General features: G+C 42.7%; 1 protein-coding gene across 1 annotated transcript; it reads left to right on the forward strand.

Moving 5' to 3' along the window:
* Window positions 1-563: 563 nt before the first annotated feature.
* On the forward strand, window positions 564-7,264 carry SPINK2 (serine peptidase inhibitor Kazal type 2; the record flags this gene model as incomplete). Its single annotated transcript, XM_082654019.1, is given in 5 exon segments — window positions 564-621; window positions 654-723; window positions 725-812; window positions 6,348-6,457; window positions 7,219-7,264. Coding segments are annotated over 5 exon segments (372 nt in total).
* Between the last annotated feature and the right edge of the window lie 17,524 nt (window positions 7,265-24,788).

Here is a 24,788-nt window from a genome sequence, read left to right on the forward strand (position 1 = left end):
TCTCATCCTTCAGCTTTCAGCTCAACTACATCTGAAAGGCCTTTCCTGACCTCCCAATGGAAAGTCTTCTCCCCACTCTCAACTCTCTAGCACTTAATTTTCGAAATTATTGTATTCACTTGTTTTGGAGTTCCCTCTGTTACCTCTCCCCCAACACCTACACTGGAAAGCTTCCAGACAGCAGGGACGCTTTTAAGTTCAGCCACAAACACTGCTTGGTACAGAGCAGATGCTGAAGAAACTGAGGTTGACTGAGAGCCCACAAGCTTATCCAGGGCTCTTACAAGGTTCTGGTTTGCTGCAGGGAGAGGTGGCCCTCTAACTGCTTACTCTCATCCTCAGCGGGGTGAGGAGATGGGGGGCTAGCCACCACCCCTCCTCTGCCTTCCCCTCCCCCCCCACGCGCCTTTCCTGCCCCTCCCCCCTCCTCCTACCTGCTCTGTTCTTCCTCCTCTTACTTGCCTCTCCTTCACCCCACCCTGTCGCGTGTCCGACCCGAGGGCACTCTCCGTGTCGCACGGGCGCTGGAGCGCAGGGACCCGACCGCCGGCCGCGGAGGGAGGATGGCGCTCGAGGCACTGCGCTTGGGGCTGTTGCTCCTGGTCTGCTGGGACTCGGCAGGTAACGCTCACCTGTGGGCCTGCTCCGCGGAGGACCAGCCGAGGAGTTACCGAGAGGGGGTCTCGCTGGCGACTGCCCCTGCCCGGGTCCGGGCGGCCTTGGCGTCCTTCCGCGCAGCCGTTACTGGCGGTTCCAGGCCCGCCCCGCGGTTGTCTAGGGACACGAACTCGGGGGTGTGCGGGCCTGGCGTTGTGAAGCCAGCAACCCTCTTTAGTTCTTGCTTGGGCTTCGTTCCCAGCATCTTCTTAGTGACCCTGCTGTCTGCTCTTTCTCCCTTAAAGCAGATTTCCTGGAGCCCAAGATCGGGAGTTGGGTTTTTATGTACCAGGGGCCCTCAGCGGGAGATGTACAGGAATCAGGAATTGTGAACGCCAAGGGCGCCGGGCACTCTGGGGCTCATGAGAAAGGGGCCTTACTTAGTCCAGCCAGACTTGATGCCCATTTAAAATGGAGTTGAGGTCTTCCCTGGTGGCGCAGTGGTTGAGAGTCCGCCTGCCGATGCAGGGGACACGGGTTCGTGCCCTGGTCCGGGAAGATCCCACATGCCGCGGAGCGTCTGGGCCCGTGAGCCATGGCCGCTGAGCCTGTGCGTCTGGAGCCTGTGCTCCGCAACGGGAGAGGCCACAACAGTGAGAGGCCCGCATACCAGAAAAAAAAAAAAAAAAAAAAATGGAGTTAAAGTGGTAACACCTAATGTCAAATTTTGCATTTATTACCTTGAGCCACAGAGGAAAAGAACATCGTGAATTATTGAGTTTCTTCTCTAACTTTTATTCGGTAGCTCCAAAGTTTCTCAAGCAATTCTATTAGGGTGGTCAGTTACGGAACCGGTACCAAATGTTCTCTGTGTGCCTGCTAGGAGAGGTGCCAGAACACAGCTGAACATACTTCTTAGGGGGGGTTCAAAGAAGCTAGGCATCGGAGGGAAAGGGAAACACATGGCCCGTATAAATCACAAGCTGAATTTTAAAAAACCCTTATGAACAAGAATTGACCTTTATTAACCCCATGCTTTAAAGTGTCTGTTTCCTTCTTGCAGCCTCTTTGAACACTCAGTTTGCTCACCCTTCAGAATACAGAACAGTAAGTAGGAAACCACTTGTATTGTTTCTACTGATACAGCGAAGCCCTCAAGAGTTTGGGTTGGGGGCTGGTTTTCAGGTCTGACCTGCCACTTTCGAAACAGTGGACTGCTTCTTTAGAAACCAGATTCTCAGGCAGGCTTTTTGATACGGATCACGATGTAAAATTTGGTTGACAATAGCTCAGGCCTTGAAGGCCTCAGGGCTTTGTTTCCCTAATAGTTACACCTTGTACTAGACATTTTATGTATATGATCAAATTAAATTCTGTGTAAGCAAGCGAAGGTCGAGCAAATGAGAAGAAGCAAAAGCTAGTTATTCAGAGCTTGTTGAAGCAAGTGAATCAGGCATATCACCTGCATTTTGGCAGAGACTCAAAGGCAGAGGAGTGGGAAAGCTTTAAAGTGGGAAAAAGGGAAGGCATCAGGTGTGCCCTGATCAAGGCTGTTGGCATGGGGAGGCTGTAGGTGGGTAACTAAAGGCAGGAATCCTATGTGATTGGTTAGGAGGGCATATTGGCTTTCTCTGATTGGTCCTAAGTTGGAAGCAGGAACAAAAATTTAGGGAAACTATCAGTTATTAATCAAGCCTGGCCATTTTGGCCAATCGTTACAGAGCTTACTCTTTGGCTTATTGGACTGTCACTAGAGATAACCATCTGACTTCTGACGAGTCTAATTTATAGCAGGTTGGCTTCTTGGGTTGGTTATTCTAAGTAATGGGTTGGTTTCCTAGGCAAGTTGCTACAGGTTATGGGTCAGAGTTCTATTTTAATATGTGGTCTGACACTGTCCATTTGTATATGCAGTCTCTCAATTCTCACAATGACCTTGTAAGATAGATAGATATTATTATTTTACATATGGGGATACTGACCTCCGTGGGTTAGGTAACTTTGAGTATTCAATTCAGTGTAGACCTTTTCCAGGAAATCTTCCCATTCTGTTTTTTTTCCTCCAAAGCAGATATAAATGCACTTTCTCCATGCTTCCATTCAAACTATACTGCATCATCATCATCACCATGCTAGTGTAGGGAGGAAAAAAAATCTTTCCTCTACCCTTCTAAGTTCTCAGCTGGGGCACCTATAACAAAGGACAGGTTAACAAGAGAAAAATAAACAAACGTTTATTAACAAGTGCATTGTGCATACACATGGGAGCACTCAAGAGATGAGTAACTCAAAGAGGTGGCTTAGAAATCTGCCTTATATAGCATCTTTACCAGAGAGCAATAAGTTTGTAGATAAAGGACAGGACAAAGGAAAATGGTTTTAGGCTTCCAAGGGTGGCAAACAGTGGGAAGAAAAATAGTGGGAGGGAACTAATGAAGTAAGGTTTGTTTGCAGATTTCTCAGGTGCCATTTCTGGGCTGATAAGAGTCCAGAGTCATCTCCACTAAAGGAGAATTTATATCCTGCCTTTAGGCAGAAAAGGGGAAGAGAGAGAGAGCTGCATATTAACTGCCTTTAGCTCAAAGTAATTTTTATGTCATAGAGCCATATTTTGGGGGTGACATTCTGATTTTCTTCAACACTAAATGTTTAGATACCATTTACTATGTGCCAAACACTGTTCTAAATTCTTTATATAGAATAAGTCATTTAATTTTTTTTTTTTTGGCCACGCAGCAAGGCTTGTGGGATCTTAGTTCCCCAACCAGGGATTGAACCCAGGCCCTTGGAACTGAAAGTGTGGAGTCCTAACCACTGGACAACCAGGGAATTCCCTCATTTAACTTTTCACAGCACTATGAAGTAGGTACCATTATTATCCCCTTGCAAGGTCACATGGAAATGGTGCAACTATGGGTCCAACCCAGGCATTCTGACTCCAGATTGGCGCTCTTCACTAGCCCATCATAGCACTGAATTGTAATAGCCTGTCTTCCCCTAGTAGGCGGTATACTCCTGTGGTTATGGATGATGTCTTATTTGTTATTTGATACCCAGTCTTCAGCACTTAATGGGTGCCCAATATTACTTTTGCTCAGATGACTCAGTTTTCTTGGGTTTCATTTTCTTTCAGAAAATGGGGGATAATAACAGTAGAAACTCAATCAGGCATCCTGCATTTAAGCAGACTCACATATGACCCTCTCCTTTCTCTCTGAACGATTCCCACAGCAGATCGATTACTCACTGGTTATAGACAGGTTACCTTCTTGCTTAACTACTCTCCTGTATTCCAGTAAAGCTTATTTTCCATCAGTGGTGTTATGTGCTGACCAAGACTCAGGTGTGTGTGTTCACAAGCCTATTATGCCAGTTGCCAGTCCTATTTTAATTAAAAGTGTAAAGACAGCATAAACATGAGTGTAGAGAAATAAAGCTGTTTATATGAGAAATGAGTCAAATGATTTTGAAAGACTTGCTGAAAGACAAAATGCTAAAAACAAATTGAATTAGGTGTAGGTAAACAACTGAAAATAATTGGGGAATTAATTTTTAAAATTGTATATTACCTTGCTGTGCCAGTGTCTATAAAGTCTCACCATATTTAAAAAGGGGCATTTTTACCCCCCAGCAGACATTTTGATTGTCATGACCAGGGAGTTGTCACTGGCATCTAGTGGATAGAGAACAGAGATGCTACTAAATATCCTACAGTGCACAGCCTCACACAGCAAAGAATTATCTGGTCCAAAATATGAATGGGGTTGAGAAATTCCATTTTAAAGAAATCAAAACAAGAAATCATAGGTGATTTATTGTGGGTATGATTTTTGCAGTGTTAGTACACAAAACTCTAGTTGAAACATTCATAGGAAAAGTCTTATGTCTTGTGTCAGGTAGGATTAGATTCAGCTGCAAGAAACAACGACTCAAAATAACAGCTCACAGAGCTGCCATCTTAGGATGTGGCTTTTGTCTTCCTGGTCTGTAAGATAAAAAGTAGAGCTCCATGCACCCAGGAGTAGGATGGAGGAATGGACAAAGGAGAATAAGAATTGGGGGAAGCAGAGGACAGGTACCAACTTTCTTTTAAAGGAGGTTCCCAGACGCTACTACACAATAATTCCACTGGTATCCCATCAGCCTGATCTTGATCATGTGGTCATACCTAGCTGCAAGGGAGGTTATCTTAGTGTAGGTAGCATTACAGCTGGCCATGTGCCCTGTCTTTGCCTTACATCAAAAGAGTGGCAATTTTATTTTCATTTATATGTTTTAAGATAAAATATTTAGGGTATGTTATATTTTCTGTTACTGTTTATGTGCTTTAATTGACTTTTTCAGTTAAATGACCAAGAACCACTTGTCCCAATCTCATTGGATAAGAGGGCATCTACTCTCCTGTGGAAGCCCTGGAAGGCATCATCTTAGTGAGCCTGGAGCTGCAAGAAACACATCAGGCTCCGAAATGGAGATAGAGGGCTGAACGGAGGATGGAAAGGGTCAAAAAATTTCTTTACTTCAGAGTTTGGCCCAAGGCCAGCCCTGCTTAGCACCTTATAAATCCAGATAATGTCAGTAGAAGTGTGTAATTCATTTATTAAGAGTGCTAAACAGTGTGACTTACTCTGAAGTGAGGAAAGGTAATCACTATTTACTAAAACATACACGCACACACAAAACAGAAACACAGCAGGCCATATATTTAACCTGTTATTAAAGTGGGACTCTGTACACCATGGTGTGACCATTGTGACCATTTCTAGTCCTGGTCCTGCTAGAGACTAGTGGCTGTGCACAAGACATGTTACCTATCTGGCCTCAATTCCATGAAATCTGAGGGTTGAGTTCCATGACCCCATATCGGTTTCTTAGGGCTGCTGTAATAAAGCCACAAACCGAGTATCTTACACAACAGAAATGGATTGTCTCACAGTTCTCAAGCCTAGAAGTCCAAACTCAAGGTGTTGGCAGGGTTGCTTCCTTCGGAGAGAGGAAGTTCTCTTCCTCTTGCCTAGTATCTGGTAGCCTCAGGCATTCCTTGGCTTGTAAATGACATTCTCTCCATGTCTTCACACAATCTTCCCTCTGTGTGTGACTCTGTGTCCAAATTTTCCCTTTTTATAGGGACACCAGTCATACTGGATTAAGGTCAATTCTACTAACCTTAAGTTGATTACCTATATAAAGACCCTATTTCCATATATGGTCACATTCTGAGGTACTGGGGGTTAGGACTTTAACCTATCTTTCTGGGTGGACACAATTAAACCCATAACAACCCCTGAGATCTAATTCTGAACCTACTGCTTTCTTTAATGCTGTTGCTTAAATGCCAGTATCTTAAAAGTCCAGACAGGATTCCCGAGTGTGTCTGGGCATTATGCCCAGGGACTAGGTGGAATGTAACAGGACATTCTCATGGAGGTGGTAGTGAAGAGCAAATTATGAAGCTGGAGGATAGTAAAGTAGGTTTGGTGACATGTCTTGGACTTTCATTTAAAAATCAGCCAGACAGAACCTTCCTCTGAGGTCCTTTTCTTACATAGCAGGTACTGACCCATTGCTTCAACACGGCATCTGATTTTTGCATTAGAAAAACTTTTTTTGTGTGTGGAAAATAGAAATCTTTCTGTAGGCCGTTTCTAGGAAATCTAGGGAAACTTGGGACTTTGTCCTCCCCTCAGCTATTTTGTGATGAGAACGTCTCAAGTTATTCTCCAATTTCTGTCTTCCCTTACCTTTTCTAGCCAAACTGCGATCAGTATAAATTACCAGGATGTCCCAGGGACTTTAACCCCGTGTGTGGAAGCGACATGTCCACGTATCCCAATGAGTGTACTCTGTGCATGAAAATCAGGTAACAATTTTACAGTATAAACTAGCCAAGTTTTCTTTAGTTCTTATCTTGCATTTTTATTACTTAGGAAGTTGTGACTCTTGGACATAAGAATCAAATGAGACATAAGTAGTTCTATTTTAAGACTGACATTTAAAAAGACACAGACTCCTTCAGTACATTTTCTAGGTCAAGGTTAGAGAACGAGGTGAGTGATTAGTCAATTATAGACCAAATAATGAAGTGATGTTACTATCCAGGGATGGGTAGTTTCCCAAAATTAAGAATATATGTAGTAGTCAAACTCTGTGGAGTAGTAAATGTTCTATTAAATTCAGAGGGCATGTACAGGCGACCTACACAGCCTGCACTACTGGTCGGAAAACAGATCTGTTAGAATGCTCAGTAATAAGTGTATTGATATTATACCTGATGCCCTTCATGTAACATACCTGACCAGCTCAGGTGATCATGACTCCCCCTCCAGGTATGCTGCTTTGTATTTCAGGGGTCCATTCTCTGAACTCAGTCTTCAGGAAATTACTAGGTCTTCTCAGAGTGATTCTTTGGGGATAGTTCCTTGTGCCACTGGGTTAGGAAAAAAATGGCAGAGTTGGGCTTTCGCCCTCATAATTTCCTAGATTTAGCTTTAAAAATGACTAATTAAGTGTCACCCTGGAAAGAATCTAATGTATAATGACATGGCTCTTTTTAATACAAAGAGGCGGACAGTTTCAATATGGTAGGTAATAAATGTGTTTTTATGGTTGTTCATTTTGCAGGGAAGATGGTCATGATATTAAAATAATCCAAAGTGGACCATGCTAATGGAACAGTTCACAGAAGAGAAATTGGAGAAACCACCTTTAACTGCACACTAAATGCATTTCATCTTCCCTTTTTCTCTTTTCCTATGTTACTTTGCGTGAAATACGTTAACCCACATTTTCTGAGATGAGGTATGGAAGAGAGCCATGGACTGTGACTAATAATTAAAACAAACAAACAAAAATACTTGTTTCTTGGCTTTTGCCCCTTGAGTTAAGATTATTGCCCAGATGACTTACGTGCTGCTTTATTTAGCTGGAATAAAATCAGCATCATATTCAATTACCACTATTCCCTGGTGAATATCCATTCTCACTCAGCAGCCTCATGTGGCTCTTTCCCTCTGAGGCAAAAGTGAATTTCACTAAGGGAGAAGTGGAGTCATTTTTTTAGAGGGCAAAGTTTATTCTCCTTCCCCATTTCCCTAAATCTTGGATAGGTAATGTGTGTGTAACTGGTACAGTGTTCTGCACAGAGCAAATAATGTGAGATGAGAATTTAGTCTGAGCTGGTAGAGTCTAAGAATCATGCAGGTAAAAATACTTATAAGATTCCATAACTCCTTTCAAAACAGTGTTCCTTCAGGGTTAATGCAGGAATTTGCCTTTTCCCTTTTTTTAGGACACTGATTCTCAACCCTGGGTGATTATCCCTCAGTGGACATTTGCGACTATGTCTGGAAGCATTTTTGGTGTCACAAGTTGAAGGGTGGGTGCTCCTGACATATAGCGGGTAGAAGCCAGGGATGCTGCCAAAGACATCCAGCTCCCAACAATCAGGAAATTTTCAGTCCAAAATGTCAGTAGTGCTGAGGTTGAGACATCCTGTCTTAGAGTTTGATGCAACATAAAGAACAGACATAGTAATAACAAAAGTGACCAAAGGTTAATTTAGAAAGATAGTGTTTTCCAGATAGAGGATTTTGAGTCAAGTCCTGGGTTTAAGTTCATTCCAGGGCCAGGAAACTGTGAGACCGTGAGGCAAGAGGTGGCTGGGAGAGTGTGTAGTGAACAGAACATGGCTTTGGGGGGTGGGCTAAACGTGAATTTGAATTCTGATTCCAACACTTACTTGAGCTTCTGTTTTCTTATCTGGAAAAGGGGGATAATGCTCAACCCATGGAGCTGCTGTGAGGAAACTGCTCAGCACAGCACTTGGCACATGGAAACCACTGAAATAGGCACTGTTACTTAAGTACCCCTCTTAGGGAGGAAGAAACTGAGGCCTGCAGAGGCAAACCAACTTGTCCAAGGTTATAGAATACATGCAAAACAGTCTGGACTAGAAGCCTGGTCTCTGAATTCCCAGACCTCTGTTCTTAAAAGAAATAGAGGCAATGAAGTGGGAAGTTGTATAACATAAATGTGCCACAATTACATTATGTCCTGTAGTTATTTTTGGCTTAAAAGTTTTATAAAAGTGATGTATGATTTTCAGAAAGTTAAAAAAGTACACAGAGGGCTTCCCTGGTGGTAGAGTGGTTAAGACTCCGCCTGCCAATGCAGGGGACACGGGTTCAAGCCCTGGTCTGGGAAGATCCCACATGCTGTGGAGCAGCTAAGCCAGCGTGCCACAGCTGTTGAAACCTGTGAGTCTAGAGCCCGTGCTCCGCAACAAGAAAAGCCACCGTAATGAGAAGCCCGCACATTGCAATGAAGAATAGCCCCCACTCGCCTCAACCAGAGAAAGCCCACGTGCAGCAACGAAGACCCAACGCAGCCAAAAATAAATAAATAAATTTATTTTAAAAAACCCACAGAAATATATTTAAAAATTGAAAGTCTTTCCCATACTAGCCTCCAGAGGTAACCAATATTAACCTTTCGGAACACAGTCTCCGTAAGTATGTGGTGTATATAAAATCACACACACACAGAAACACACCCCTGCCCTATAAACTTGCTTCTCTCCTTATATTTGTTTTTTACGTCAATATATGTAGTCTTCTCTTTTTAAAAGCTACACTTAAAAGTATTTTATTGTGCCATAAGTTACCCAGCTCTATTGATCTGTAGTCAGATATTAGGAGTCTCGTGGTTGAAACTGGAAGAATCCCAATTCAAACTAGCCTTAGGTAAGGAGGAAATTGGCCCATTTAGTCATATTTGCAGAAGAGTGGAGGGACGGGGCGGGGGCGCGTTAGCCTCAGAGGGTGCCTGGGACCAGGGCCTCTAACCCATCAGGACTCCCTGTCTCTTCGTGTCTCATCTCTGTTTATTTCAGCATAAACAGCTTCCTTTATAGACTAGCTTTACCCCCTGTGTGGGAGGCAGAATTGGCGGCTCCAGATCGTATCCTAGCAGTTTCCTGACCTGACAGGAGATGACTCTTTTGTAACAGCTCCAGGTGAAAAAGTCTGCCTGAGTCACAGCCCCACCGCCTCACTACCTGAAAAGAAAATGACCCTTTTCTGGGCCAAGACAAATCAGTTCACGCTGGATCACACACCCACCCTTCAGGCCAATTGCTGTAGTCACAGGAAGTACGGTGATAATGTGATTGGTTCAGCTGAGATGAGCACTTGGGTGCAATGTTCCCAGAGGGAAAAATTCAAGAAGACAAAATATCAGTAGATGTTAACTATAGGCTGCTTACAGTTTTTAATGATTATAAAACTATTTCAGAGAATATCCTTATAATACATTCTTGGCACTTGAATGTTTATATGTATATATACACATGATGAAAATAACTTAAAAATATTTAGAAGAAAATTATGCTCATGTAGCATACACTAATCGCCTGTTTTGCCCAGCAGCTCTTCCTTCTTCTGCTCCAAAAAAGCACTGTTTCTGCTTCCCACTCTTCTTCTCCACTCCACTCCAGACTTCTGGCCGAATGGAGCTGCCGCCTTCTTACAAGATCCTGTATCCCTGACCCTGGTGATAGGTTGAAGGGTGAGCACCTGGTCCAAATTAGACCAGTCATGACCAGTAATAATTCCCCCTACCCTGGTCACAGAGGTTGGTCTGCAGTGGGTTTCTGACCATTCAGAGTCCTTCCTCAGAGAAGAGCCCTTTTCCTTTTAGGTGGTGGGATTGAGAGTCTTTGTCAGTGAAAGCTGCTGGAAGCCATGATCCCTCACTACAGAGAAAGACTGCAGTAGGACAGCATGAGGCCAACATGCCACAGAGAACAGAGACCCGAGACCCAGAGAGTCTTGGTGGAGCTCAACATTCTGGTTCCAACATAAAAGACTCAGAATTGCCAAACTAATACTGAGGAAAAAGAACAAAGCAGGAGGCATAACCCTCCTAGGCTTCAGACAATACTACAAAGCTAAAGTAATCAAAACATCATGGTATCAGCACGAAAAGAGACATACGGATCAAAGGAACAGAATAGAGATCCCAGAAATAAATCCACAAACTTAGGGTCAGTTAATCTTTGACAAAGGATGCAAGAATATATGATGGGGAAAAGATGGTCTCTTCAGCAAATGGTGCTGGGAAAGCTGGACTGCCACATGTAAATCAGTAAAGTTAGAACACACCCTCACACCATACACAAAAATAAACTCAAAATGGATTAAACACTTAAATATAAGACATGACACTGTAAAACTCCTAGAAGAGAACATAGGCAAAATATTCGATGACATAAATTGTATCAATGTTTTCTTTGGTCAGTCTCCCAAGGCAATAGAAATAAAAGCAAAAATAAGCAAATGGGACCTAATCAAACTTATAAGCTTTTGCACAGCAAAGGAAACCATAAACAAAATGAAAAGCCAAACTATGGACTGGAAGACAATATTTGCGAATAATGCAACCAACAAGGGCTTAATTTCCAAAATATACAAACAGCACATACAATTCAATAACAAAAACCAAACAACCCAATCGAAAAATGAGCAGAAATCCTAAATAGACTTTTCTCCAAAGAAGACATACAGATGGCCAAGAGGCACATGAAAAGATGCTCATTATTGCTAATTATTAGAGAAATGCAAATCAAAACTACAATGAGGTACCACCTCACACCAATCAGAATGTCCATCATTAAACAGTCAGCAAACGGATTTCCCTGGTGGCACAGTGGTTAAGAATCCACCTACCAATGCAGGGGACATGGGTTCGATCCCTGGTCCAGGAAGATCCCACATGATGTGGAGCAGCTAAGCCCATACACCACAACTACTGAGCCTGTGCTCTAGAGCCTGGGAGCCACAACTACTGAGCCCACGTGCCACAACTACTGAAGCCCGCGCACCTAGAGCCCGTGCTCTACGACAAGAGAAGCCACCACAATGAGAAGCCCACACTCTGCAATGAAGAGTAGCCCCCACTCGCCGCAACTAGGGAAAGTCCACGTGCAGCAACAAAGACCCAATGCAGCCAAAAATAAATAATATAATAAATAAATATTTAAAAAGTCTTCAAATAATAAATGCTGGAGAGGGTGTGAAAAAAAGGGAATCCTCTTACACTGTTGGTGGGAATGTAAATTGGTGCAGCCACTATGGAGAACAGTATGGCGGTTCCTCAGAAAACTAACAATAGAGTTGCCATGTGATCCAGCAATCCCACTCCTGGGCATATAACCAGACAAAACTCTAATTCAAAAAGTTACATGCACCATTATATTCAGAGCAGCACTATTCACAATAGCCAAGACATGGAAACAACCTAAATGTCCATCAACAGATGAATGGATAAAGAAGACGTGGCACATATCTAGAATGGAATATTACTCAGCCATAAAAAAGAATGAAACGATGCCATTTGCAGCAACATGGATGGACCTAGAGATTATCATATCAAGTGAAGTAAGTCAGAAAGAGAAATACAAATACCATATGATAACACTTATATGTGGCATCTGAAATACAACACAAATGAATATATCTATGAAACAGAAACAGACTCAGACATAGAGAACAGACTTGTGGTTGCCAAGGGGAAGGGGAAGTGGGGAGGGAAGGATTGGGAGTTTGGGATTAGCAGATGCAAATTATTATATATAGGATGGATAACCAACAAGGACCTACTGTATAGCACAGGGAACTGTATTTAATATCCTGTGATAAACCATAATGGAAAAGAGGATAAAAAACAATATATATACGTATATGTATAACTGAATAACTTTGCTGTACAGCAGAAATTAACACAACACTGTAAATCAAGTACACTTCAATAAAATTTTAAAAAGTCTGGTTCCAGGCATTAGGGTTCCTGGAGCACCCTTGTTTTCTACCTTCCCATGGCTCATTCTTAGTTGGTCAACTTTTCCTTTGAATCTGTGAGCTGGCCCGCTGCCCATTCAGGATCCCCCCCACACCTTCCTTTTTATTTTTCTTCTCCTTCTTCTTCCGCTTTGTCCTCTTCGTCCTCCTCCTCTCCTTCTTCTTTTTTGCTTGTAGCAGTTTGAGTTGGGTTGTTAAAAGAAACTCATCTACTAATAAATTCAAGCAATTCTTAAGTGTGTGAGGTGATAAAACAATTATTGCCCACTACAGTGAGCATGGAAGACTTTTATATTCAGGAAAAATCCTGATAATAATGGTATTTCAAAAAGAAACTCAAATGTGTAAATATGTGTTATAAAGATTTTGTTGCAGTGGTTTTTTTTAAAATATTTATTTATTTGTTTGGTTGCATGGGGTCTTCTTTGTGGCAGGCAGGCTCCTTAGTTGCAGCACGTGTGCTCCTTAGTTGCAGCTCCAGGGCTCCTTAGTTGTGGCATGCAAACTCATAGTTGTGGCATTCATGTGGGATCTAGTTCCCTGACCAGGGATTGAACCAGGGCCCCCTGCATTGGGAGCACAGAGTCTTATCCACTGTACCACCAAGGAAGTCCCTGCAGTATTGTTTTTATGACATGGAACTATCAATACGTCTGTGCTTTTCTGTACAACCTTCTATTATTATAAAACACCTATATATATACATCCTGTAAACTTGCTTTTCTCCCTTATATTAGGTTTTCATATTAATGTACAGTTTCCTCTTTGTAAAAGCTACATAGTGTTCCATTATATTATTGTGTTGTAATTTATTCAGTCTCTGTTCTGTATTTGAATTGTTTATGAGAATTCTCTTGGTTGAGTATAGTTCCCTGTGCTATAAAGTAAGTCCTTGTTGGTTATCTATTTTATATATACTAGTGTGTATATGTTACTACTTCATTTTAAGAAGAACGTTATCGTATTCTATTATACAGACATACAATGATCCATTTATGCAGTTCCCCTGTGATGGACAGTTAGGTTATTTTTCATTTTCCACCATCACAAATAATGTTTCACATATATCCTTCTTTATTTTTGCAAGCAATGTGTAGGATAAATTCGTAAGACTGGAATCACTTGGTTGGAAGACAAACAAATTTAAAGTGTTGAAAGAGACTGCAAAATTTCTTTCTGAAAAGGTTGTGCCTATTTACGTATTCTCTGTGGTAAACTAGTGCCTGGTCTTCTTTTCTTTTTGTGCAATGGAAGCAGTGCTGCCCAAATATGCTCACTCAGAGTTGTACTGAAAACTCAGATTTGTATCCATCCTTTGTTGAAGAAGTCTCTTTTTATACCCTCTTAAAAATGCTCTCATTATAAAAGTGATATGTAATCATTAGAGTCATCCAAAGTAAGTGGAGAAAAGAATAGCCCACCAGTCCATGGAGAGTTCTGAAATAGAAGATCCCAGAGGACAGAGTTCTCGCCAGTCCTGCTCATCATGGTTTCTTCAGTGCCTGGGACAATGCCTAGCACAGTGCAGATTTGTTGATTAAAGGAAGAAAAAAATAGCCCAGGAGGCTTCACAAAATAATGACAACAAAACCACTAACCTCCCTGAATTCCCTTCTTCCTTGAAAACAGGCAAATATACACCTCACACACCACAAAGGAAACAAGGTTTTGACTCTTGGCCAACAGTGAATTGCAATTTTTTCCTTTATTATTCTGAAAAAGGGACTGAATGTCCAGGTGATCTTGAACGATTCTTGGAGCGTACCTCAAACTTGGTTTAGGTCTTTTGTTAAGTATCCAGTTTATATCTGATTATTCCCTCAATTATGCCATGAACATTTGTGGATATCATGTACCGAGCACTGGGTCTACAGTGATGAACGAAATGTAGCCCTGTTCATGCAGAGCCTATAGGATCATATTCTTAAGTTCCTCTGAAAAGGAAACAACTCTCACTTCTGGAAACTAAAAACCTGATGTCTGCTATAGACTATAAATTCCATGAGGCTAGAACATTTACCTGTCATCTTCTCTACTATATTCCTAGCTTGACATACAGTAAGTGTTTAATACCTATTTGTGGGCTGGCTACCTTAAGTCGGTTCCATTCTGTTGGCTTCAGTATTCTATGGCCAGATTTAGGAAGGTAAGAGTATTTTGAACAGCAGGAGAGTCTGAAATTCAGGTAGTAAAGCAGGTTGCAATAGTCAGAAAGAAATCACTCATATTCAACCTCCAGGGACAGCCACTTCCTCACCAGGTGCAGGACGTGCACCAAGGCCATGAGCCTTGACATAAGTGATCTACGTCCTAGTTTATTGGAATATTTGATCAACAATATTTATTTTTAAGGAAGTACTTGGTTTTATTTGGTTTTTTAAGGTATTGGGGTGGCCGATATAAAGTTATTTTGACACACTTGTTGTTTCTTGGCTAAACCAAACACTTTCTGCCTGTGAAGCCCAAGTATTAAATACATATTCCTAGAGTTTGAATTAGTACAGACTGAAGTATAACTGGACCAATGTCATTTACAGATGAGTAAACTGAGGAGCAACTGGGTTGAGAGTTGCCCAAAATGGCATTGTCTCTCTGGATCTGATTGGTAGACATCACAGTGATAATGATCGCTAATCACTGGCTTGGCATTAGCTTTCAGTTTTGTAATTTCCCCTTCCCCCCCTTTAGGAGCAGGCAAGGATAGCAGAGAGCTAGAGGTGATAGTTGGGAAGTACAATTGCAAAATTCCTTGGGGCATGAGGGATTCTTTCTAATAGTCTCTATCAGAGTGAAACACTCAACTGAGATGGCAAGAGAAACCACAAGCCAGAATTAGATTAGATTAGGATTAGAGCCATGAACCTGATACAGTTACTTGTGGCCTTGGTTGGATTTCTGTATCCTCAGCTCTGATGAGCTGTGTTGTTGGGCTGCACCCCGCAGGTCTGCACCCTTGTAGTTGCCCAGCCTCGAGACTGAATAAAGAACCGGGAGACAGTGACACAGCCATCAACCGTTTATCCCGGTTATCAGACAGGGGAGCTTACGTGTCAGAAGCAAAAGGGTCCTGGAGTGACACCCTACGGTGGACGGCTGACTGCAGGCGGGACATGGCGGGAGAAGGAGGCTACCATTAATAGGGGGAATTGACGTCGGTTTGGCTCGTCAGTTACCAGGGAAACCAGCGGTTGCGGAAGGGGCAAGCGCACAATTAGTTACTGATTAAGTCCTGTAATTAAGAGGATTGGATAGTCCTGTGAGTGAAGCAGGGACCGGTCGAGCAGGGGATGTACAGAGGAATAGAAGAGCCATCTTGAGTGGCCTGACCATACATGCATCTCGAGAAGTGTGCGCCCCATCTTTTACTCTGCCCTCGCATGCCCTAGAGTAGAGCACTCTACTCCACCAGTGCTGGTCAAGCAGATCTCTCTGGACCCTTCAGATTATCTCCTTAGAGTAGTCTAAAATGCAAATCCCACTAAAATATGTGGGATATATATTTTCCACCATCTTGATCTAGATTTGAAGCTCATATATTTCAAAGAATAAAAATGAATTTAAAAAGAAGAGCACTGGGGCTTCCCTGGCGGCGCAGTGGTTGAGCGTCCGCCTGCCGATGCAGGGGACACGGGTTCGTGCCCCGGTCTGGGAAGATCCCACATGCCGCGGAGCGGCTGGGCCCGTGAGCCATGGCCGCTGAGCCTGCGCGTCTGGAGCCTGTGCTCCGCAACGGGAGAGGCCACAACAGTGAGAGGCCCGCGTACCGCAAAAAAAAAAACAACAAAAAAAGAAAAGCACCAGGGTTTCCCTGGTGGCATCCACTTGCCAATGCAGGGGACATGGGTTCGAGCCCTGGTCCGGGAAGATCCCACATGCCGCAGAGCAACTAAGCCTGTGCACCACAACTACTGAGCCCGCGTGCATGCCTAGAGCCGGTGCTCTGCAACAAGAGAAGCCACAGCAATGAGAAGGAGCCCACGCACCACAACGAAGAGTAGCCCCTGCTCACCGCAACTAGAGAAAGCCCACGCACAGTAACGAAGACCCAACGCAGCCAAAAATAAATAATTTTTTTTTTAAAAAAGAAGAGCACCACCCTTAGGGTTTTAAAAGAAAATTGAACAGACATATGTTTCCATTACATGTTAAAGTTCTTTAAAATGAACATTTCTTTCCTTTAACTGTATTTCGGTTCAACTTGGAGATTGTCCTCCTTCTAAAGGAGGGAAGGACCTCCTGCTTTCCCCATCACAGGGAGGGGGCGGAGCATCCTCTAGAAGCTTGGAAGTGAGCCGGCCCTGGCCAGTCTTGCGGGAGGAGTTGCTTTACATACAGACTTCCGAAGCCTCCCCCGAAGAGAGAAGAGAAGCTTGGAGCTTAGGGTAATATCAGAGATGCACGTGACTTGGGGAATCTGCATGTGATGCCAGCTGAGCCTCAGAAAGTCAGCGTGACCACAAAAGTGCCGAGCTGAAGGCTCTGCTGGACCAGCAGTTGGAGTGAGAATAAAAACAACCGGATCACACGGCCAGACCCTGCACGATCCACATGACATTGGTCTAATCCAGTCATCGCCCATTGAAAACGCTTTATTCAAGCTACTTTGTGAAGTTTCAGAGGATAAGAAGAGGCTACAGCAGTGTGTTCACCAGGAAGGACATCGATTGACACTCACTGGAGGTTACATTCATTAATTCCCCTACAATCTGAAGGTGAATGACATCATCCTTGGTTCTACTCAAGAGACAGGATTCCAAGCCCAGGAGGCAGTGAGTACTGGTGGAGAGAGAACACATCTTTTTGTTTGGGACTCTGATAAGACTTTGGCTTTGATTTTGTTTTGCCCTCTTCCCAGCTTTGTGACCTTGAACGAGAGCAAGAGTGCCCATTTCCTCACTCTCTTGTTAACTCTCCATTGTATCATTTTTTGGCCTCATTATAAGTCAAATTAGGTAGAATAAATAAATAAATAAATAAATAAATAAATAAATAAATAAATAAGGGCTTCCCTGGTGGCGCAGTGGTTAAGAATCCGCCTGCCAGTGCAGGGGACACGGGTTCAAGCCCTGGTCCGGGAAGATCCCACATGCGGTGGAGCAACTAAGCCTGTGAGCCACAACTACTGAGCCTGTGCTCTAGAGCCCGGGAGCCACAACTACTGAAGCCCGCGCCTCGAGCCCGTGCTCCGCAACAAGAGAAGCCACCGCAAAGAGAAGTCCGCGCAACCGCAATGTAAAGTAGTCCCCCCAGCCCCCCTCCCTCCAAGGGGTGAAGAAACAAAGACCCAATGCAGCCAAAAATAAATAATAAATTAATATAAATAAATAAAAAGAAGAGCACCAAAAATAGGGCACGGATTACAAGGATGTTAACATGTAGAAATGTGTAATAACAATAAGAGACTTTGAGGTATTATAATTAATAGCTTAATATTCAATAGACTTTTTGGTAAAATTGTTTAAACTTATACAGCATTATTTTGTATGTATGCATAGTAATAGCCATTTGCAGTCGCCAATAACTGGGTCATTTAAATGACCAAATTACATAATTCCCATTGGCTTTCTTTACAGAAGGAAGTTTTTAGGAAGTTTCATTTTTCTATGTTGAAAGTGATAAAATGTTCATATACGTTTTTATAAAAGTGATACACAAGAAGTAGGTGGACTGTGGACATTTTTCCTGTAGAATTAAAATGATCTGCGGATCAAAAAGATTGAGAACTCTTGAGAAAATAAAGGATCAGATAAAGCAGCTAAAGATATGGTCAATTTCCTCCCAGCCCATTCTAGGACTTGTCCACAGACTCCCTTTGACACCATCACCCATATTTATATTGTGTTATATACACATCTAGATGACACATACAGCAAACGAGATATAGAAGGAAAGGTACTTGGAGACACAAATGACTCATTCTCAGCTCGTTTTTTTTTTAAATTTATTTATTTTTGGCCGCGTTGGTTCTTTGTTGCTGCGCGCGGGCTTTCTCTAGCTGCGGTTCGCAGGCTTCTCTTTGCAGTGGCTTCTCTTGTTGCAGGGCACGGGCTCGAGGCGCGGGCTTCAGTAGTTGTGGCTCGATGGCTCTAGAGTGCAGGCTCAGTAGTTGTGGCGCACGGGCTTAGTTGCTCCACCGCATATGGGATCTTCCCGGGCCAGGGCTCGAACCCTTCCCGGCCCAGGGCTCTGCCAGTGCCCCCTGCATTGGCAGACGGATTCTTAACCACTGTGCCACCAGGGAAGCCCCTCAGCTCTTCTTATAATGCCTTTGTTTCTACATTCTCCATAGTTGGGGGGAAGCAACATATCTATACAGTATTTAGAAATATGACCAACATCTGAAGCATTTGTCAGTGACTGGATCATTTACACTGCTAAATTACCATAACTCCCACAGTCCATCTTTAGAGCAAGGAATTTTATTTTTCTGTCTTGAAAATGAGATAACATTTAATTTAATGTGTCTAATAGTTGCATTCACTACAGTATTCTTAATCCATAGAATTGAAATTACAAGCAAACTTTATGAAATTCTATGATCTAAAATGCTGTCCTTTACATTTAAAATTTTGTAGGAAAAAAAGTCAATTCTGTTTCATAGTACTCTATCATATTCAAAAGCCTATTTTCTTACTGTGGAGAAGAGGTCATGTTTACATAACATTTATGATACAATTAGATTTCATAGTTCTGTGGCTTTTTTTCTGTCCCGAAGTAAAATTAGGTTTCCTTATATGGAAAAAGATTTAAAAAGTCAGGGAAGAAATACATCAAAACATTAACAAAATTAAATAATTTTACACAAATTTTTCTTCAAGGAGTATACACTACTTTGATAATTGTAATAAAATATTACTTTTAAAATTTGGTTTTTTTAAAGAAAGAAGAAAGATTTTAATTTAAAAATCCATGAGATGAAAGGAAATTTTATTTGAACCAACAAATCTAAGGGCCAGAAAGAGCCCACCAATAATCTTTTTTTTTTTTTTTTCTTTCGGTACGCGGGCCTCTCAATGCTGTGGCCTCTCCCGTTGCGGACACAGGCTCCGGACGCGCAGGCTCAGCGGCCATGGCTCACGGGCCTAGCCGCTCCGCGGCATGTGGGATCTTCCCGGACCGGGGCACCCCTGCATCGGCAGGCGGACTCTCAACCACTGCGCCACCAGGGAAGCCCCCTCCAATAATCTTTTACAGACTTTTGCCAAGTGTTCTCCCCGTCACGGAATAATTCCTGGCCAGTGCTGAGCCACAAGGGGGCAGCGGCTCCCTGGGAACTGGCACTTGCCAGCAAATCATGCAGCTCAGCCTGAAACCGGCTCAGTCATGTGTCTCTAGTGCATTGCCACTGGCCTGGGAGAGTCACATTTCACTTGCAAACTGCTTTTAAAGACTCCTGCTTTGATTCTTTGAAGACACTGTTTCTATGAATAACACCGAAAGAATGGTCCAGTTGGAGCTCATGCGGGGTCAAGGACCTAGGTGAAATGCTGACAAATAAACAGTTTTACCCTCTGGAGTAGGGGTTAGGCAAACGCTCTCAGTTTGTGACTGGAAAGGGTGGAATTTGAAAAGCTGCCAGAGGAGGAGGGTGCAAGATTAGGTGATCTGAGCAAAAAGCTCTGGCCCGACAGGCCTAAGAGAAGACCGCTCTTCCGCGGTGGGCAGGTTTATGAAGAAGCTTCCAAACTTTCTTCTCTAGGTTTTCTGCCTCCTGTCCCTCTCTGGTTCAATGTCTTCCATGCTGACTAAAACTTCTGCCCTGGTAACCATATCCATTAATTCAGAAAATCCGTAATATCCAATATTAGCTTGGCTATTTACAGTTTCCACAGTCTTTCCTACTTTATAAACCACTTTCATGTATGTTTATCACCCACCATTTGAAATGCTTTGACTTTTGACACCCACTTTTTAGTGAACTTTATTATTGGAAATAGACTCCATCATACTGACCAAAGCTAATCCCAAAAAACCAATGAAAAGCTGGGAACCAAGTGCCAAGGACATCGCATTAGCCTGGAAACACGGACCAAGCTGCAGGGTAAACGGTGTGATGTGGGCAGAATGGAAGTGTTAGAATCTGGGTTAGGGAGCTCAGGAATGAATTCCTTTCTGAAAAGGAAGGGCAAGGTGGCACTGTAGAAGCATTTGCCACTCAAAGACTTTCAGAGGCATCCATGCGCATGGAATCGACAATGAATATTTGTGAGACAGATGACCCTAACTTGCAATGTCGTATGTTCATCTTTGGAGGAGTGAAGAAATCCTTTGTTTGCCATAGGGTGAGTTATTAGGGAAACTTGTCCTCCTAAACCATATATTTTGATAAGCTGCAACAAGTCTAAGCTATGCAGAAGAATCTCACAAAGGCAGCATCTACTACCTAGTTTTAAAGGCTGTGTGGCTTTACATATTTAATAAAGGCACATATATTTGGAGGGGTTCTTTTTGTTCTATTTTTGTGATCAATTTTATAATTTTTGTGATAGGAAACAGCATTGTGCTTATAGGAATTCAGGGTAAATTCATGATGGCTTCTCTTTTGATTGTCAACCAGGAATGATTTGGTTGAAAGTTGGGGGTTGTTGTGTTTCTATTCTATGGTTTAGGAGAAAATCTGAAACAGGTTAAGTGTCATGGTCAATCAAAGGGCACAGCAGATCTTTTGACTCTAAATCTGGGATTCTTTTTTTTTTTTTTTTAAATCACTGTGCTCTGAAAATATCTCTCTGTTAAGGAAATCCTATCACCAGACCACTTTTGCTTCATCTCTCTGCAGCGGATTTGGTGGCTACTGTTTTCCAATTCTGAACCTAAAAAACTAAGGCTCCAAAAGCATTTGGTGTTTTCTCATTCTTTTTTTTTTTTATGGCCGCACCACGTGGCTTGCAGGATCCCTGCCCAGGGATCAAACCCGTACCCCCTGCAATGGAAGTGCTGAGTCCTAACCAACCATTGGACCGCCAGGGAATTCCCAGCATTTGGTGTTTTCAGTGCTGCTGAGTGAGGAGTTTCTTACTTAGACCCTGTTGGGAAAAAAGTTGGTCTCTAAGGAGGTGGCAGCACTTGGGTGGTTTATTATGTGTTGAGAATCAAGCATGTGCTCGGTCCGGTAAAATGACGCATGGTACAGTCTGTGCCTTCTATAAGCCACCTTCTCAGGCTCCTTGGCTCATATCACAGACAGAGAATAAAATAAGCAACAGACCAAGGGGTGTAATGTGAATCTTAGAAAGTTGTTGTTAAATAGAAATCACATTAGCAGCAAAGTAAATCAAAGCACCTTGGACACATTTTATACACTTAACCAAAATTTAGAGTTAATGTTAGGTCCATAAAATCGTAGTTTTTAAGGCTAGGATTAGCAACTTCTCTGCACCCTTTCAAACTGATTCTCTTTTGGGACAGATCTTCCTTTCACTTTCTTCAGCACTCTTTCTAAGGACTCCCCAAAATACATACCCCACTGACCTTCTACAAATGCCTGAACATCCACTTATCCATCGTAATAAACTGCTCTCTCTTTCACATTCTTCTTTTAATGTGCAAATATCCCATAGAAAGGTAATATATTAAATTCTTAACACAGGGATGGCAAATTCTAGGCAAATCTCCTGGCACACTCCGGTCTATGGCAGACATGCACGCTTTCTCAAGGAGTCTGGAGTTAAATCCTCAACACAGTGCTCCTGGCAGCCTATCCAGGCTAATCAAAGGTGGCAGATGAGCTGAAGCCTCTTTGGCATCCCTCCTGTAGCAGTGTAAATTGAATAGATTGATAATACAATATCCCCTTGGTAGGTTCTAGAAGCAGGGAAACTGGATAATAAGGGTATGAGAGGAGCTATTAAGGTCAAGCTTGTTCTACATCACAATGTCACCCCAGGCTCTTTGCCCGATACTACTTTAATAGCAGAAATAAAAAACCAGGGTGGCTGATCTACAAAATAAAAGTTGTGGGACATTTACTTTATAATAGTGGAATATTGTCAGGCCTTCCTAAATGGGTAACTGTCCATCTCCAATCAGCTCATTCATCAAGACTTGCACACAGATATTCTTCTATCCCTAAGCCAAGTGAAGCTCACACATAGTGGGCCTGAAATTGAACGGAAAATGTTGAGCAGCTACTGCCAAGGGGAGTTGGATGGTGTCACCCAGAAAAAAACAATGAGGTCAACGTCTCCTGCACACTGGGGGAGATTTTCCAGGTGTTGTGTTGCTTGAACTACCTTGAACTTGTTCTCTTCCTACCAAAAGTCAGTCTCCATGACCCCCATAATATAAAAGCAGAGCGAAAATCATACAGAGAGTGAAGTCCTTTTAAGAGAGGGCCAGCTGCAGCTGACACATTCCAGAAAGCACCTTGAAAGTGAAGGAAGCTCCTAATAAATAATAACAAAATAGTGAGGGCTGGGAAGGTACATTCAATTCTGTTCTTGGTCTAACATTTAGACTATTGCGGAGAGACCAAATATTCAGTGGTGAGCATAAAAGTCTCGCATTGTTCCTTCCAAAAAAGAATGGGGACTTCCCTGGTGGTCCACTGGTTAAGACCCTGCGATTCCACTGCAGGGGCTGCGGGTTCGATCACTGGTCAGGGAACTAAGATCCCACGTGCTGCACGACCAAAAAAATTTTTTTTAAAAAAGTCTTCAAAACAGAATGATGTAGCCACTGAAGAGTATTAGCAAAAAATATAGATTTAGTTGCCAGAAAATAGGGTGGTGGGACTTCCCTGGTGGCACAGTGGTTAAGAATCCACCTGCCAATGCAGGGGACACGGGTTCGAGCCCTGGCCTGGGAAGATCCCACATGCTGTGGAACAACTAAGCCCATGCGCCACAACTACTGAGCCGGCGTGCCACAACTACTGAAGCCTGTGTGCCTAGAGCCCATGCTCCATGACAAGAGAAGCCACCACGATGAGAAGCCTGTGCACTGCAACGATGAGCAGCCCCTGCTCGCCTCAACTAGAGAAAGCCCGTGCACAAACGAAGACCCAACGCAGCCAAAAATAAACAAATTTATTTTTTAAAAATGGGGTGGAGGGTTCATACTGGACCAAGAAAGAAGAAATATTTACATTAGCTTCACCTAACTAAGGTTTCATCTGTTCCTTAGTGATGAGTAGTCATATTCTATATATAAAAATCATATTTTTTGAAAGTCATATTTTATAGTATTTATGTGTTTTTCATTCTTAGACACACTTATAGATATGGGTATTAAAAAATATTTTGCCTTTTTCTAGAAAGGACTTAAAGCACCTGGATATGCATGTGCCTATGTGTGTTTTTGGATGGATGGACAAATGGACAGATGATAGATAGATGGATATGTCTGACAGGTCATTTAGGTAAGGTTAGTTGAGGCAACACTATCCTGTACAAGACCTCTATGAGGTTTAGACAAGTCAGTCTCCTGAGTATTAGAGAATATTCTGAGAGCTTTTAAACCATTTTGCCACACTCAGGGATATGAATTAACATAAATACCCAAACATACCCCTCATTTCACATGTGGTCTAGAAACCCTGTGGGAAAGAAGTGGAACCCAGTAGAGTCGCAGTTCAGACATGTAGAAATTGTACCTATGGACTGTGACCCTAGAAGAAAGGACTAAAAGGAGAGAAAGTAGGACCTTCTAGTAGAGCCAGCTGGACTGAGCATCAGGACTTGAGACTGTCCCAAGGAAGCAGTGTTCTAGGGGCAGCTGGTCTTAACTACCTTAGCTGCCAGCTCCTCCAGGGACGGCACACCTGCCTGGGAAGAGGAAGCCATGGTGCAAAGGAAAGAAAAGAAAGAACCATGTCATAAGGAGCCACAAGTTCAGTCTTGGGAACGCTTTTCTGCTTGGTGGGTTGTCATGAAATAACAGGGCCATTGAAACAGATGGAAGGCTTTTGCTACGGACTCTGATTAAATGTGAGACGAATACCTGCTCAACCCTATGCGGCTTCTGAAACTTGGGTCACACTTGTCACCTATGGGTGTGTATATATGTTTGTTTACATTACTAATTCAACAATTCTGTGTTTAGTTCACTTCAAAGACCAGTTCACTTATTCTCAAAACATTCCTCTTTTTGAAAGAATAAAGTTAAAAACAAACCAAATTTCATTATTGTAGATCTGTGATTCTTATTTATTTATTTATTTTTGGCTGCGTTGGGTCTTCGTTGCCGCACGCGGTCTTTTCTCTAGTTGCAGTGAGTGGGGGCTACTCTTTGTTGCGGTGCGTGGGCTTTTCATTGCAATGGCTTCTCTTGTTGCGGAGCATGGGGCTTCAGTAGTTGTGGCTTGCGGGCTCTAGAGCGCAGGCTCAGCAGTTGTGG

The sequence above is a fragment of the Grampus griseus genome, assembly GCF_964374135.1.
Source record: "Grampus griseus genome assembly, chromosome: 4".
Taxonomy (NCBI): domain Eukaryota; kingdom Metazoa; phylum Chordata; class Mammalia; order Artiodactyla; family Delphinidae; genus Grampus; species Grampus griseus.